The sequence below is a fragment of the Xyrauchen texanus genome, chromosome 33, assembly GCF_025860055.1.
Source record: "Xyrauchen texanus isolate HMW12.3.18 chromosome 33, RBS_HiC_50CHRs, whole genome shotgun sequence".
NCBI classification, from domain to species: Eukaryota; Metazoa; Chordata; class Actinopteri; order Cypriniformes; family Catostomidae; genus Xyrauchen; species Xyrauchen texanus.
The window spans coordinates 12,046,404-12,064,095 of NC_068308.1; the positions used below are offsets into that span (position 1 = coordinate 12,046,404).

General features: G+C 37.9%; 1 protein-coding gene across 3 annotated transcripts in view; it reads left to right on the forward strand.

Annotated features, from left to right (window-relative positions):
- The window catches only part of taok2b (TAO kinase 2b), a 36,342-nt gene that overhangs the window by 12,262 nt on the left and 6,388 nt on the right, over positions 1-17,692 (forward strand). Inside the window, exons 7-16 of one of the 3 annotated variants that reach the window (XM_052103147.1) lie at positions 35-148; positions 413-504; positions 2,505-2,598; positions 2,715-2,796; positions 2,926-3,093; positions 4,452-4,658; positions 4,957-5,316; positions 5,459-5,587; positions 8,677-8,880; positions 12,780-13,019. In XM_052103147.1, the coding sequence (XP_051959107.1) occupies positions 35-148; positions 413-504; positions 2,505-2,598; positions 2,715-2,796; positions 2,926-3,093; positions 4,452-4,658; positions 4,957-5,316; positions 5,459-5,587; positions 8,677-8,880; positions 12,780-13,019 (1,690 nt within the window). Of the gene's footprint in view, positions 1-34; positions 149-412; positions 505-2,504; positions 2,599-2,714; positions 2,797-2,925; positions 3,094-4,451; positions 4,659-4,956; positions 5,317-5,458; positions 5,588-8,676; positions 8,881-12,779; positions 16,811-17,692 lie in introns of those variants that run through there. The other 2 variants (XM_052103145.1, XM_052103146.1) reach the window with 2 other exon arrangements.

A 17,692-nucleotide genomic window follows, 5' to 3' on the forward strand; every position in this document is an offset into this window, starting at 1 on the left:
AAGATTCAAAGAGTATATGTGTCTTCCTTTACAGAGATGTGAAAGCAGGTAACATCTTACTAACTGAGCCTGGCCAGGTCAAACTTGGAGATTTTGGTTCCGCCTCCATTGTTGCTCCTGCCAACTCCTTTGTTGGCACACCTTACTGGTACAAAAAGCTCCCAATAAATGACTTACCAACATAACCAGCTGACATAATTTCGAAGAAATATACAGAAATGTATATACTGTAATATGCATGATATATAATTTGTTTTATAGAGTACTCACACTCTAGATTACTTCCCCTGATTGTATGAATGTCCATATGTTTTGTAGGTAAAATCATTGTAGTAGTGCCCCTTATGTCTAATCACAGATGATCTGGTTAGTTATTATCAGTTATTTTGACTGAGTTTTGCTCTTTTTGTAGGATGGCTCCAGAGGTAATCCTCGCCATGGATGAAGGGCAATACGACGGGAAGGTTGACGTGTGGTCACTCGGCATCACCTGCATTGAGCTTGGTAAATAATCCCTGATGCACAAGAGCATTCACCTATTCACTGACTGTAAAGGTGAACACAGGTTCAATTAGTCTTTGAAATGCATGAGACTGTACCTTTTCCTTCAGGAATATTCCATGTGTATGGACAATATCTGTGGCACACAGTCTATTACCATTTTTAACTCATCCCTCTGTCAGTTTGTAATGGGTTAATGTGGTATGGACAAAATCTTATAACACTGGATGAGGAATTTTATGTTAAATAGTTTTGTTTTTTTACTGGAAATTCAAGAGAATAAATGTTTTTTGTTTTTTTTATTATTATTATTTTTTTTTTAATAAATAACCATGTGGTAATTATATTATTGGAATTGTTTTCATTTTTATTTCAAAAGTTGATTGATGCAAACTAAAAGATACGATTATTCATAAAAACAAATAAGTTATATACATTATATAACACAAAAAGATTCAAAAGAGTACAAATATATTGTATGAATAGTTCCAAATTCAGAACAAAAAATTCAAAGGCGTTGTAAAATAGCCGATATTCAGGGGACACACATACGCACTAATCTGTCTAATAACTAAAAGTTTACCGATATAGCTGATGGAGACATTTTTCCGTATATCTCTGTCGATACTTCAAATGTCGTGAAAACTAGTTTGGAAACACCTTTTGTTGAGAAAATTGGCATTAACGTAAAAATATAGTGTTACATGACAAAATGACCCCAATCGTTAGCCTGTGTTAATCATGATGAAAATTTATTGTATGTGAAGCAATACTCGCAATGTTATGGATTGGTTTTAACAGCGTATCTGCACCGATCCAATGCTGCAACAAATCTGCGTCATGACACTTCCAGGAGTGCCAACACAAATATCTCGTATCATGCTCCTGTCATCGACAAGTGCACAGAGAACAAATGAATAGCCACTCTTTGCCATTAATTTAATCGTGGTAGCCATCCTTTTATTTATTAAAGTTTCTTTTCCACACCATTCAAAATAATAGATGGCAGTCATGGAATTAGCCCACAATACAAAAACTTATAATTTCTGTGCACAAAGATGTTTTAAATGAAAAATAAATACATAATACTAGGAGAGAAGCTTCAGTGTGCTTGATTCCCTGTATATAAAAAAATGCTCTGTATTAAATTAATTACCAAACGAATAAAGCATTCAAATAAAAATAAACTACCAAATGAAAAAAAAGAAAACAAGCTTTTGAACATTTTAAAACATTTATATATTTTCAATCTAATTCTCTGTACCTCGGATCGCATTTGCTGAGATTATTCAGAAAATGTAAATTGCATTATGACGCTAAAATTAATTTTAGATGACAATCAAGTTCAGTTGGTCGTTAGAAGTTGCTGGACGAATATTCGGGACATAATGTAGTTGTAATGGCAATGCTTTAGATTAGAGGATTGTTCAAAATATCCAATTATATATCAGGAACGTATCGTATGTAAACCCTGATATTACACCGCATCAATTTTTCTATAGGCAAAAGATACGCACAATTTTTGGAAGGCAAAAGATACACACATTTCTGTATGGAAACGGCTTGAGGGCAGATTTCTTCTACGATAAACCAAAACTTATCCGAGAGTGTTTTTTTTTCATGCACACCATTTTTATCGATAAAAGGCCATTTGAATGGAAACAGGCAGAAGACTGCAAATTTTAAATACAATTTATAAAAATAATTTTTTTTTACGCATTTTTACAGTGTGAAAAGTGGATGGAAACTAGATTACTGTTATCGGCTGATGCGGATAATCTCAAAATGGCCAAATATCGGCCGATTAATTGGCCTGGTCAATATATCGGTCTATCACTAGCAAGATCTCTACAGGTTGACACTTCATAATGCACGTCGTTATTTTGTAAAAAACAAATATATATATATATATATATATATATATAAAATGTTTTTACATTAATACAATTACAATGGAAACCTGGCAGCTAACTGTTTGCTTGTGTCCTTTCCTTCTATTGTAGCGGAGAGAAAGCCTCCCTTGTTTAACATGAACGCTATGAGTGCCTTATACCACATCGCCCAGAACGAGAGCCCAGTACTGCAGTCCAATCACTGGTAGGGAACCAGACCTACCACATCCAAGTACCAATATGGATGGTGCCTTACCACTTTTGATTTACCCAAATTTAAATCACAAATATATTAATATATTTTGTGCCCCAACATCTCAGGTCGGATTATTTCCGTAACTTCGTAGACTCTTGTCTGCAGAAGATTGCACAGGACAGACCTACCTCTGATGTGCTGCTTAAAGTAATATTCTTTTGGAGTTTTGAGGAGTTATCCATTTATGCACTAATTACACTTTTTGAACATTGTGGATCCCTACAGTACGTTTTTTTTCTTTTAAATAAACCTTTACTTTCCACGCTGTTTTCCCAGCATCACTTCCTGTGCCGCGAGCGCCCAGTGACTGTGGTGATGGATCTGATAGCACGCACTAAAGATGCCGTGAGGGAGTTAGATAACCTGCAATACCGAAAGATGAAGAAGATACTCTTCCATGAAACACACAATGGGCCTGCTACTGAGGGCACAGAAGAAGAAGAGGTGAGATAATCTTTCAGCGTCTGATCATTGTCTGTCTTGTTGTCAAATAGAAAAGAAAGTCAGAAAAGAAAGTTTTCAGGACCCCGGGCATTTGAAAGATGGGCATAATCATTGAATCTTTTTACACTGCAATAGACAAGCTATTTTTGGTGCTAGTTGATCGATAAGCCAATTAAGATGTCTGTCTGGGCGTCAACCCCCTGTGGTATTGTTAGAAGAATTTGTTTAAACAATAGATGTACAGACATTTTTCAGAGTTTTGTAAACTGTTTTGTCTGCCGACTGGCTATGCAGACGTTTACCAACTCATGTTTCAAATGTTTTATTTTGGACTCTTTGTTCTTTTTTCTTTCAGTCTGACATTGGGAGTGCTTGATTGCTTTGAACTAGCTACACTTAAAAGTCAACATGAAATCCAAATTTACTCTATTTGCTTGCTTTGGCCAAGTCCACACTAATACGTTTTGTTTGAAAATGCATCTGTTTCTCTACGTTTTGGCCTTATGTCCACACTAAACTGCCGTTTCTGACAGCCAAAACTGAGCTTTTCGAAAACGCTGGATACATTTGAAAATGGCATCTTCAAGTAATAGTATGGACAGGAAAATATCAAGATATCTGAAAATGTTGTCATGTGATGCAGTCATGTGATTCATTCAACCCAAAACAATCAAGATTGTTGTAGCGGCGTTGTTTTGTCTGCCTTTTGTTTTGTACACCCTCACATCGCATTTCTTTAAAGGCGATGCGACGTTTACTCAGAATTGCTGTCTGGGGAAGGAACACGAGGACCAGATCATACCGTACATGGAACTGTGATTTTTCGCAAGTACAGTAGGGGGATTTAGGAGTTTTCATACAGTTTCAGTGTGAACGAGTAACTTTTTGAAAATGCTTGAAAGGACTGTGGATGGAGAGCATTTAAAAAATGAAAATGTAGTTTTCTAATTTATCCGGATTAATGTGGACGTAGCCTAAATACAGGGGTCTTGGTCTTTTTTGTGTACTATTCAGCTGCACAAGTTATTCCAAAGAAAAAAGTTGTTTGTCTTTGTAATCGTTCATCAAAATATAATAGCTTGCTCCACCTCTGAAAGATGTTCCTTTCTGGCTGACATCACCATTTATTTTTAATTAGTGAATATCCTTTTTCATACATAAATACGTTTCTTTAGAAAAAAAAATGGTTGCAAACTTTGTTTCATGTAGACCTTTAAAAATAGATTTTTTTCTGATCACAAGAGTAAGTAGAAATTGCGTTGCGCACACATTTGTTAATACACCTCTAATCAGCATGAAAAGCTGGTGCCATCTATCGGGATGTGCGTTTAGTTTTTAAACACACTGGTGTCTTGCAGGATGTAGAGCAGTACATGTTGCGGATGGGAACAGTGAACAGCATGGAGAGCTCCCATTCACTGCCGTCCATGTCGATCAGTGCCAGCTCCCAGAGTTCTTCAGTAAACAGCCTGGCTGATGGTTCGGATGACAGTGGGGAGATCGTTATGATGCAGGAGGGAGAGCATACAGTCACCTCCAACAGCTCTGTTCTGCACAAACCTCTGGTATGTGTCAGTGGGGTTGTTTCAGGTTTCTTTGTGGTGAACTGAAGCTATATTATTCATTAACATATGATTACTGTTTGTGCTACAAATAACCATCACCCGATCCTTACTCAAATCTTTCTCTTTGTCTATTTTCGCTGGGGTGCTTTAAAACGTTGTCACAGTAGACCAGACACCTTGTGTTTTATCTGCCGAAATTACAAAGCATTTTGAATTGAAATTCAGTAAATGACAACTCAACCTCTGCTTCTAGATATACTTTTATGACTTTTAATTGTCCCTCTGATTCCCCATATAGAACCACGATAACATCTATGATGACCCCTACCAGCCAGAGGTAGACTCCCAGCAGCAGGGCCCGTCTGGGGGTCGCAGACGCAGAGGACGGGACCATTTCGCCACCATCCGCACTGCTTCTTTGGTGACCCGTCAGATCCAGGAGCACGAGCAGGGCTCAGCACTGAGAGAGCAGATGTCTGGGTACAAGCGCATGAGGAGGCAGCATCAGAAACAACTGATGGCTCTAGAGAACAAGCTGAAGGCCGAGATGGATGAACATCAGCTCAGGCTCGACAAAGAACTGGAGACGCAGAGGAATAACTTCAGCAGTGAAGCAGATAAGCTCAGCAAGAAGCACCAGGGCATCCTGGAGAAAGAGGTGAATGAGGGCGAAGCTTGTGGTTTTAGCTATTTTAAGGAGTTGCAGTCTGACACTCTCCACACCTGTTTCTATCTTATCTGTAAAAAACTTTTTCTTTCCTGTTGTCTTTTCCTTTCCTCTCCCTTCTCTTCCTTCTTAGACTAAGGGCACTCTTTCAGAAGAAAAGAAGTTTCAGCAGCATATTTTGGGCCAGCAGAAAAAGGAGTTGACCAGTCTAATTGAGTCTCAGAAACGCCAGTATAGACAGCGAAAAGAGCAGCTTAAAGAGGTAGTCAACGTCTTTAAGACATAAATTCTGATACCCCTATTCCACTGACTGCCAGTGCTGGTTCCAGAGCCTGTGCTCAATCTGGCCCTGTTCTGAACGGTTCCACTAACTTTTAAAAACGTTCCTGGTTGGAAAAATCACCTTTGCACCAGCCCCTTAAATCTGTTGGTTTTGAAACCATGAGGGGAGTGGTTAAATGTCCTAACCAGAAATGATTCCAGTGTTAAGCAAGCATCTGTCTGTCCACACTGAACATGAAACTGCAGTGCGACGCAGCACAATCATAAATAATAAGAATTAGGGCTGTATCAAAACAATCAAATATCGATCGTCCATCCTTTCAATAAAGAAGCAGGTCATCTAAATAAGCGCAAACTCAGAGCAGTGTTCCTCAGTGCAGTCACAGACGCTTCTATGATGAGCGAGTGAGACTAAGGCTATGTCCACATTAACCTAGATACATTTCGAAAATGGTGTTTTTGCTTTCGAAAGGCTCATGATTGTTATGAAAGCATACGATAAGGTTTGGTGAGAAACTAACTGAAATCTAATGTTTTATTTAGTGAAAATGTTAACTGACCATCCATTGATCTCCTGCGTGTGTTCATGATGGGCACGAGAGCAAAAGTTCATGCAGCCCCCCTCATTGGGGCGTTCAAGTGAAAACTCATTTTGTTTATCTAAAATCAGGTCCTCCACAGCGATAGCGACTCGGCGACAACAGAACACAATACAGCTGCACACAAAACAGAGAAAGTTTGTAGTCAAAAAATTCATTAATTTCTATGTCCAGCCTTACCTATGTCCAGAGTACTTGGAAATAAAACAAACATAGAAGAGGCTACAGGCAGCCACAGTCGCACCGTGTCCTAACCTGACGGCAAATGACATGTGATTAAAGGTATGTTTTTTTCCTAAAAAGCAGTGATGAGCGATGGTATATTATTTCGATCCCTTGTTTTCTATTTTTGGCATTGCTCGAGTAACTCCTTCCACTGTGAACTGGTACCGGTCCAAAAACAAAAAAGTAAATAAATAAAATAAGTCTGGGCATAGAAATGCATTAATCTTCGACTACAAACTCTTCAGACATGTTTAGTAAGTTCTGTTCTCTGTTTTGTGTGCAGCTGTGTTGTGTTCTGTTGTCGCTGTGGAGGACCTGTTTTTAGATAAACAAAATTAGTTTTCGCTTGAACGCACCAATGTCGCAAGGGGGCTGCGTGAACTGTTGCTCTTGTGCCCTATCAGGAACGCAGTCCGTAAACATTTTCACTAAATAATACATTGGATTTTGGTTGGCTTCTCATCATATGCTTTCATAACAATCAAGAGTCTCATGGAATAATGTATTAGACATTTGTATTCTTTTGAAGCTTGAAGAGGTGGTCACTATAAACTGCCATTGTATGATATCATTGAGCACACATTTTTTTTCACAATTTCTCCCCTTGTGTTAAGAAAAATAAAGTCCTACATAGTGTTATAACAACACAGGGCTGAGTAAACAATGAATTCATTTTCATTTTTGGGCGAACTATCCCTTTAAAATATCTGTCTCTGTTTTTGGTCAACTTTAGTTGCATAGACACTTTTGCTGTTGGATTGCCAACCTGAATATATATTATATTATACTAAAGTATGCATTAGTAAGATATTTCTGTCATTATTCCTTCATTTTCACATGTTACTTTAAGGCTCTCTCACCATGAACCTTATTTCACATGAAGAAAGACCTTTTGATATTCTTTGTTTCTTTTTCTATCATCTTGGGTGTGTTAGGGGTTTTCCTGTGTTTAGATTAGTTTGGGTGTTGGTGGTGACTGTGAGTGGTTGGGGACTAGATCAATCTCCGGTTACTCTTGACACACCCCTTCTGCCCTGATCAAGCTGATCATATTATCATCGTCCACAGCTGTGCTGCTGAGAAGGCATGGCATAAAAGCCAGTGTTTTGAGTTTAGCAAGCAAAGTAGATGTTGGTTGTAGCAGCTGATCAGGCTGCTCTCCACACCTTTTACTTTCTTGGAAACTCTTAATTTTGTATTATTTTCCTCCTTTGAGGTAAAAGTTTGCCTCCTCTTTAAATTCTTTTCAAACTGTGTTTTTTTTTTCACTGAGGCAACAATTTGCCTCGTTCTTTATTTTCTCTTTAAGAGACTTTATTTGGACTCTTTAGTGGGTGTCATGGAAACATGACACCTTTTTAAGAAATATGTTCGAGTTCATTTTTGAGTTTTAGTTAAAAGTTTAATTTGTTTATTTTCCTTTTATTTCCCCCTTGTTGTGACCCATCAGGGCGACCACTGTCCAGTTCTTAGAGGCCTGACACGTGTTTGAACCCACAATGACAAAAAAAACATTTGCCATTACACGGTTGTTAAACAAAAGTTAAACCTTTGCATTCACTTAAGACCTCGTTTATATTTGAGCGGGAGTTTGGCACGAACCACCGCAAACAGAGTGTACATCATAGCTTAAAATGCACAATAATCGCGGTTAGATTAAATAACTGCGGTTAGATCAAATAACTGTGATAAGACAATTAATCGTGACAGGCCTAGTCATTGAATAATGTTTCTTTTAATACCCTTTCTGTTCTCCACAGTCAGTTATTGATCAAAAACAATAAATGAAACATTTAATCACACATAGCACTGATGCTGTAAAGAAGTCATTTGACCAAAACAAACACTATAAATATATATATATATATATATATATATATATATATATATATATATATATAAAATAAAATTATTCAAATTAATATTTCTGTAATTTTACAAGTTAGAAGGTCCTGGTTAGAAGAAAAAGTGATCAACATGGAAGAGATACATCTTTATCACTTTGTGTCAGGTTAGGATTTCACAAAGCATTATGTTTGTGGGCAGGTTGTGTAGTAGGATAGTCAGTTATGTCATTGTTAGTTTCTCAAATCAGTGGAAATGCTGGTCTGTGAAAAGGTATATTAGTCTATCTTTTGAAAGAATAGCAGCTGAATCACTGCTTTCTTTCTATTTAAGTTGCTGTTCAGCTATGGATTTGCTGAGATGTTCCACTGAAATTTTGAAAAAAATTTTGTGTGCACAGGAACTGAACGAGAACCAGTCCACACCAAAGCGAGAGAAGCAAGAGTGGTTGGTTCAGCAGAAGGAGTGTCTCCAGCAGATCCAGGCAGAGGAAGAGGCGGGTTTACTACGACGACAGAGACAGTACTACGAGCTGCAGAGCCGTCAATACAAAAGGAAGATGCTGTTAGCCCGCCACAATCTGGAGCAAGACCTACTCCGAGAGGTACAGATCTTGTGATTGTTGTTGGCCAGACAGATTAACAGTGCAATATTTGACTAAAGTGATATTATCACAGGGTTCCCACAGTCATGTAAAACCTGGAAATTTCCATCTTTATTCAGTAATCACAAATGACTCAAGTCAACGTTACCATCAATGACGACAATAAAAAATGTCAACAACATTTTTCATCGTCGAATAATCATTTGATTTCATTTAACGCAACATGAGATCATTTGAAACTCTAATGGCGCTGAAAAGCAGCTCTTCAGCTTGCGCTTGATTGAGTAGAGGAAGAAAGAACAGCTCACAGTCCAGACGCACTCCAAACACATTAAGGTGATATAGATCGCAAAGTATGAGGGAATTATAATAGAAAAGTACAAGATAATTAAATACAGAATCAGTGCCGTCGTCATGTTAAATAAAACCTAGCCATACCTGGCGTTCCGCTTGAGAAAAACTTGCCTGTCAGAGAGTCTAAAGTAAACACCCCAGCATTATATCTTAAATGAATCCTTTATTAAAGTTCAAATAATAAGAAAGCCGGTTCTATAAATAAGTACAAACTCCGAAACTGCTATTTCTCTGTGGACACTGCAGCTCGATTATAACATGATTGCTCGCAACGTTGTGAATCATAATATATCTGTCATGGTTTCTATCTTATCGTGAAGAAAATGTGCTGCATATTATTTTCTGTGAGAGTAAATTAAAAAGAAACTCGCCACTAAAATGATATCCTTATCCATTGTAAATATTCAGTGTAGCTGTGTACAAAGCACCATCAATACAAAGGTCACTGCCAAACCAAGCAACTTCATATTGGTTAATGCAGTGAAATCGCCTGTCACAGTTCACCAGACTTGAACTCCACGCGAAGTTTGCGAGGGTAAATTGTTTGCCACCGGAAGTCTATCGTGTGAAAATCACGATTGCGCAGATTCCCTATGAGATGACTATATCTCAGCCACGGATTTCCATGGCTGTGCAGAGGAAAGTGTGACCATCTATACGCTGCGTTTAATCAAAATTGGATGTGGAATATTCCGACATGATATCTCTAATCTCTGACCATAAAGGCATTCCATTGTTTAGAGGATGATGTTTAAACAAACAAAACTGCAATCCTTCTGTTAGCTTAGTAGGTGTTCAGTTGTCACCAGATATATCTCCTAACAAGGTACGAAATTAGTAGCCTCAGCGCTTCTCATGGAAAATGTGCATGCATAGAGTTATCACTCTTCTCTGTTTCAGTCATCTGAAAACAGTTTTTAAGAATAGTGCCATGAGAACACTGTAAATGATCTCAGACCATCTGAGGAGGTGCTCTGAGTTTAGTTTGCTTTATTTCCACGAAGCAGTTTGTGTTTTAGACCCCATTTCCACCTGGTATTGCGACGTGTCTCAGGTGATCCGATTACATGTGGTAGTTGAGACACATCGCTGTTTACACCTGGGGCAGCAGGTATAAAACTTCTCGTCTAGTCTAAAGCTTTGACTTAGCAGTCAAAAAATTCTTACCAAAGAGTGGGAGCTTTTTATAAATATGTTTAAATCAACTTTCAGCGCAGTCTATGACTGATTATTAAGTGCTGACTGAGGTGACACTGAAAGGGTTAGTTCACCCAAAAATTAAAATTATCCCATCATTTACTCACCCTTAAGCCATCCTAGGTGTATATGACTTTCTTGTTTCAGTCAAACACAATCTGAGTTATATAAAAAAATATCCTGGCTCTTCCAAGCTTTATAATGCGAGTGAACGGTATCTTAGAATTTGAAGCTCAAAAAAGCACATCCATCCATCATAAAAGTAATCCATATGGCTCCAGGGGGTTAATAAAGGCCTTCTGAAGGGAAGCAATGCATTTTTGTATGAAATATATCCATATTTATAACTTTATAAACAGTCATTACTGGCTTCTGGTAATGGCCGTCCACGCGTTCACGAGAGAGTTGAGTTCCGGCATATGACGTAGGTGTAGCGTAAGCTCCTGTGAGAAGTGATAACTTGGACAAGTTGTTTTGCAAAATGGAAATGGAAACTTGCATGACTTATCAATGTTTTGAGCTGGGGTTAAACATCTCTCAAGCACGTTAAATTGCAGAAGGAATCTGTCAAAACACTTTGTAACTGGTTAAATGAAATGAGGAACAGGAGACGGTGATTCCAAGACAGGAATGTCAATTTGTATTGATACAAAACGTGTTTGCTTAAACATCTCACATCTCTGTACCATTTTTCAAATGAATTTTTTCCCTTAGAAACACGTTTTCACTACTGTAAAGTGGTGTCACTGATGGAGGTTGCAGTGTTGGTGCAAAGATACTCACTCAATACAATTGTACAGAGTGGTTATCTGAGTAACCGTAGCCTTTCTGTCAGCTCGAACCAGTCTGGCCATTCTCCGTTGAATTCTCTCACATTTAAGGCATTTCCATCCACAGAACTGCTGCTCACTGGATGTATTTTGTTTTTGGCACCATTCTGAGTAAACTCTTAAAAACTGTTGTGTGTGAATATCCCAGGAGATCAGTGGTTACAGAAATACTCAAGCCACCCCATCTGGCACCATCAATCATGCCACAGTACAAATAATTGAGATAAAAATTTTTCCCCATTCTGATGGTTTATGTGAACATTAACTGAAGCTCCTGACCTGTATCTGCATGATTTTTTGCATTCCACTGCTGCTACACGATTGGCTGATTAGATAATCACATGAATTTTAAGTGTACAGGTCTTCCTAATAAAGTGCTTCGTGAGTCTATATATATATATATTATATATGTAAAATAAAAGTGGCTGGCAAAAATCTAAATGGCTGGTAAAATTGAACATTCTACAATTTGTACATAATTTCGTACCCTGTCGTCTAGCAACCAAATTGATACATGATGCTGCAATGCTAGTATGGCTGCACAATATTTGGAATTTATCTAAATATCGCAAATGTAAATATTGTGATGTGCATATCTCAAGGGCTTGTTATAACTGAATAATTTGAATACAGTAACGTTATTGGCGATGCAGATAGCAGAGAATAGACCGTGCGGGCGTTTGTGGGTAGTGTGCATATGCGACTGTTGCATTGTCGTTTAAAGTTTAACAGACTGGGCGATAACATGAGTGAAGACTCATTTCAGTAAGTTGTGCTGTATCTTTCAACATTTCTCTCAGTCTCAATTTCAGCATGGATTAGGAGCAAGTACAAAACGCATATTCCTACGGCAAGCTCTTCTGTACATCTTTTTCAAAATAAAAGTTTCAATGAATTTTGAAATGAATACAAACGTGAATTAGTGTAAAACTAAAATAAAATATTTTACAGCAGATTATTTTAGGATATCCCCTAATACAGTATGATGCAAATAACTATATTCATATGCTTTTTACAAAAGTATGAAATAATTGAAGATTAATTTTTATATCTGCTACATAGCTAATGGTAAAACTATATATTTTACGCAGTCTGTATGCAATTTGTAATATAAGACAACTATGCTTGTGATCTCTTGGATAGTCAGTCCTTTTTTATTCCAATAAACATTTTATTTGAGCTATGGGTAGTTCTCCACTCTGAAGACGCCATCATAGGATTATCGCATTGCATTTCGAATTTTCCAGCAACTTATCGCATATTGTATTTTTCCTCCATATTGTGCAGCCCTAAATGCTAGCATTTTTTGTACAGGTGTACGACGTGGAAAAAAGCAGTATCATTTACTGTGTTTTGAACACCTGGCTATGCAAATGTTTGACTAACGGTTTTTATTATCACGTAATGTAGGAATTTTTACTCATTGATGGATTTTATTTAATACAAATGTCTGACCAGAGATGCTTGATTGCTTTTTTTTAACCAGCATGACTCGCTTTAACCTGCATCTTCTCTTAGGACCTGAACAAGAAACAGACTTTGAAGGACCTTGAATGTGCCATGTTGCTTCGACACCACGAGTCTACCCAGGAGCTGGAGTTCCGGCAGCTGGCCGTGGTGCAGCGCACACGCGCTGACCTTATCCGGACACAGCACCAGACCGAGCTCACCAACCAGATGGAGTACAACAAGCGGCGTGAACAAGAATTACGGCAGAAACACGCCGTGGAAGTCCGCCAGCAGCCAAAGAGCCTGCGAGTGAGTGATTGTGACATTATGGAAGTGGAGGAGACTATTGACGGGGAGAGGTTTGTAATTGAAGTGGTTGGGCCAAAGGAACCACTGGAGGATGAAGGAGAAATGATGGATGGAAATGAAAGGCAGCGGGTAGGTTCTGTTGAAGAGACAGGAGATGAAGAGGACAGAGAAGTTCTTGAAGGAAACAAATCTTTTAGTGATGACACTGAAGAGACATTTACTGACCAATGTGAAAAGATAGACAGTAGAGAGAAAGAAGTTGTTTCAACTTCATCTAACAATACCAAAGAAGGAAGTTTAGAAGAACAAAACGAGGTCTTGTTAGAAAGGGAAGTTAGGTCTAGAAATGAGGACCAGGCTGACGTAGACGAAGGAAGTGATCCAAGACTAGTAGAAGGCCATCAATGGGTAGTTGACGATGACGCCAGTGAATCAGAAAGTGAGGAGGAGGATAGGGGTGTAGCTGACGGTTGTCCATCAGAACTAATACATGCCCCCTCGTTTGAGCGCCACCCTCGACAGCGTGATGCAGATGAACTCTCTGAGTTTTACTTCCCTGATACTTTAGAGGAGCTGGAACCCCCACCCATCCACACTCCTCCCTCCCCATCCTCTTCCTCCAAACCTTCCTTTCCCTCCATATTTTCCCACGCAATTTGTATCGTTCTTTCACTCTCCGCTGCTGTACAGCCATCTGTCCTCACCCTCCTTTTCCTTTCTATCTTCCTTCTCTCCCTGCGACGTTCCCCTCCTCTTCCATCACTCGCGTCTGTCCTGCTCTCCGGCGAGCTTGCCTTCCTTACCCTCTTCTTTTCCTACTTGTTCCTGCAGTCCTGTTGCTCACTCTCATTTTCCATGTACCTTTCCTTAATCTATTGGGGCTCAGGCCTGTTCAGTCTGGGTCTGTCATTAAGCCTAGGACTCTATTATGTCCCAGTAGCCCTGGTCTCTGCGTCCTTCCTCAGCTCACCTTCCCTGTTCCTCTCCCTTTACCTCATAGTGGTGCTGGTCGTCCGACCAGCCAGGGTTTTCCTCCAAAACACCCCGCGCAAACTCAATCGCCTATGGATGCGTGTTCTCTTCCGCCTGCCAAAGCCGCTCTTCACCGTGTGCCAGTCTCTCCTGGGTGGTCTAACAGAGCGTAACCTCTATGACATGTTCCCCAAAGCAGGCCGCAACTGGGGCGGGCGACAGTCCAGAATCCCTGTGCCTTTAAAGAGCCTTTCTGAAAAGTATCAGGCCAAAAGCAAATACTCCATCCTGCTTTCGCGCTTCCTTCTTTTGGGCAAGCGGTTTATCAGGCGACCACTGGGCACTCTGACAGACCTGGCTAACTCTGTGGTGCTGTGTTTAGCCAAGCACGTATTGAGAAAACTGCCGCAGAATTACCTGGAAAGGCTGCAGGCCTTCGGTTTGTTGCGCAGAGAGAAACCCAGCAAGCTGCCAAGACTCCTGCCTAGAGTTGTGAGGGAACACAGACGTAGGATAAGGGAGAGAAGAGAGAAGGAGAGAAGGAAAAGGGTGTACAGGGAAGAGGGGAGGTGGGAAAATGTTTTGAGGAGGACAGCCTCAGGGAGGAACTTGAGAGGAAAGATAGTGCCATGGAGATAGATGGAGTAAAGGGGAGGGAGGTGATTGTGCAAAATGATTGTGTATTATCTGCCATCTATGTGAGCATGCACATTCCATTCATACATCCCTTTTGTGTTTATATTTTATTTTCCTCCAACTCCAACCCTTTTGGCTGATTGATTTTATTAGTTTTTGTTCACATGCACTCTTTTTGCGCCTGTTTTTACAGGGAAATGGTCCATATTAATGTACTGTTTTAATTCAAATCACTCATTCACGATCATCAGTGAATGTAAAGCTTTAGTCGATAATTTGCTTTTTGTAAAAGTTTCTGAGTTTTTATTTTTTACTTTTGAGTTATTTTATCCTCATAACAAGAGCTATGTGTGTTATGGTGATTGAGGCTATGTCTGTGCAATCGTTTTATTTTATTGGGTGAAGGGAGTCTTTAAATTTCAAAAGTGAATTTGTGCGATATTGCTCATTTCAAAATAGCTCTCCGTGAAAATGACCATTTAGCCACGATCGCATTTATTTGTTTAATAGATAATTTACTGCACCTATTGTGAAAGTAGATTATATTACAATGCTTTACACTACAAATCTCCCCCCAAAGAACAAGCCTATTTTAACCAAAAGTGCAATAGAAGTTCCTCAGTAATGTGGCCATTTTAAAAGTCTTTAGAGTATAAAAAGTTTTGGTTTCAAAATGGAAAATAGGCTGCATATTGTCACAAAAACAGTGTTTTTATACGATTTCAAAAGCTTCAGAACAACACAGTTTTTTATATTGAAATGTGTGGAGAGAAAAAAACACCAATAACAGTTCTCTCACTGGAAGTTTTAGAGGCGAGGCAGGACCTCATAAATTGCAATGATCTTGCAAGCAATCAAATGCCCTAAATATATTAAGAAAAAACTGTGCCCCTAAACTGCCTCATGTTGTGAAGTAAGCACCGAGGAAAGTTAAGCTCCTTTTATGTTGTTGCTGAATGTTCAGTATATCATATAATAAACAGTTTTTTTCTCCGTGAAGTGGATGAGCAATCCTAAAATCTGTTAATCCAGCTTTGCCACTTTAGCAGTGAACTTTATTGAATGTTACTTTAAACATTAATCTTTTAAGTGAAAATATAAGTGAAATATTTACTCCAAAACTTGGGTGAACTATTATGAATATAATATATGATATATGCAATTTTATTGAGGTGTTTAGAGGACAATATTAAACCAGATCCATCTCTTTTCTTGTAGTGTATTACTAAATAGTTGAGTTGCTTGTGTGGCACTCAGAAATTCATATACTTGAGATATTCTAGCCTTTATAGCATCCAGCATACTCAATAAATGGGCAAATGTGTTTGTATACTGGTGTGCTAGGGCATACATGTATTATATATATATATATATATATATCTGTTATTGCACTAGGGGCAATGATCTGATCATATTTACCATGTAAACAAGTGTTTTTGGTCATATCCCTATGAAAGAAGAGGTTTAGCATGTTTAGATCAGCATGTGTTAAACTTTCTAAACCTCATATTTATAGATTAGCCTTGTATGCGTGGCACTGTTAAATTTTATTTATTAGTACTCATATCTAAGTCTATTGTGAGAAGCCATTATGACAATCATAACTTCAAATAACTTAAGTTTGGACAAGAAGAATGCAAATTTACAACCAAAGATTTAACCTTAGAATGTGATGACAACATGAAATTATTGAGGTTGGTGGTTGGGATTTATATAAAAAAAATGCTCTGAAATTTTCTATATTTGTAAAAAATACAAAATGTTTTTCATAGAAATCTCAAGATTTTCAAAGGGACCATTTGTATAGTACAATGGAAAGGAGACCATCTTTTCAGACATAAATATGTCCGGTAAATTTAATATCTAGGCAAAAAAGATGCACAAGGAAAGTATTTCAGTTTTAGCAATACATGGTCCAGCTGTTGGCAATTTACAAATTTAAGTTATCAAATTGTGTTATTTTTTTTTTATTATTGTTTACATACTGTATGTTGTGCTCTCGTTTGTGTTTTTTTTTTTTTTTTTTTTTACCAAATACTATCAGTAATTATTTGAAGAATGTTTGTGGTATTTTGTGTTGCATTGCACCGTCTGTTTCAAGGCCATTTTGTGTGCGTTTCATCCTCATTTTTTGTGTTTGTGCATGAATGGATGTTTACTTAAAGTAGCAACAAAGATTTCTGTTATACGTTACTGAAATAAATTTTCTTTATTATAATCATTGTCCTTGGGTTCATTTTATTTTAAGTTTGTCTGAATTATTCTTCATCATCATCAATGTGTTTGCTATTCATATAGTCCTAATGTATTTTACATTTTGTATTCTGATGAGATTTTGTTTCAACAATACATGTACTTCGAAGCCTCGTTTATCACTTAACTTTTAAAGAAATAGTTTACCCAAAAATTAAAATGTTGTCATAATTTACCCACGCTTTTCTTATGCAGAACACGAAAGGAATGTTTCAATGAATGAATATGTCTTTTTAATACAATGGCAGTGGATGGTGCCTTACTTTAAATCTTAAAAAAGGATGTAAAAGTATCTTAAAATGCGACTCGTGCATCATTTATCACTTAACTTTTAAAGAAATAGTTTACCCAAAAATGAAAATGTTGTCATAATTTACCCACCCTTTTCTTATGCAGAACACGAAAGGAATGTTTCAATGAATGAATATGTCTTTTTAATACAATGGCAGTGGATGGTGCCTTACTTTAAAGCTTAAAGGATGTAAAATTATCTTAAAATGCGACTCGTGCATCATATTCCTTGTCTGCTGAATGCATACAATAGGTTTTGGGGAAATACATCCTTAAATATAAGTAATTTTTCAGTGAAAATCTTAATGTCTTTGTATTAAAAAGACAGACTGACATTAATTAAAACGTCTTTTCTCATACAGGATTGGAACGACATGAGGGTATGTAAACTGGAATTTTCATTTTTGGATAAACTAGCCCTTTAATAGAGGACTTTATTATTGTATTGAATAGTTAGACCAAATATTACTTCTCTAAGGAATGAAATGGTGTACTCTGATAGGTGAACAGTATGGAGGAAC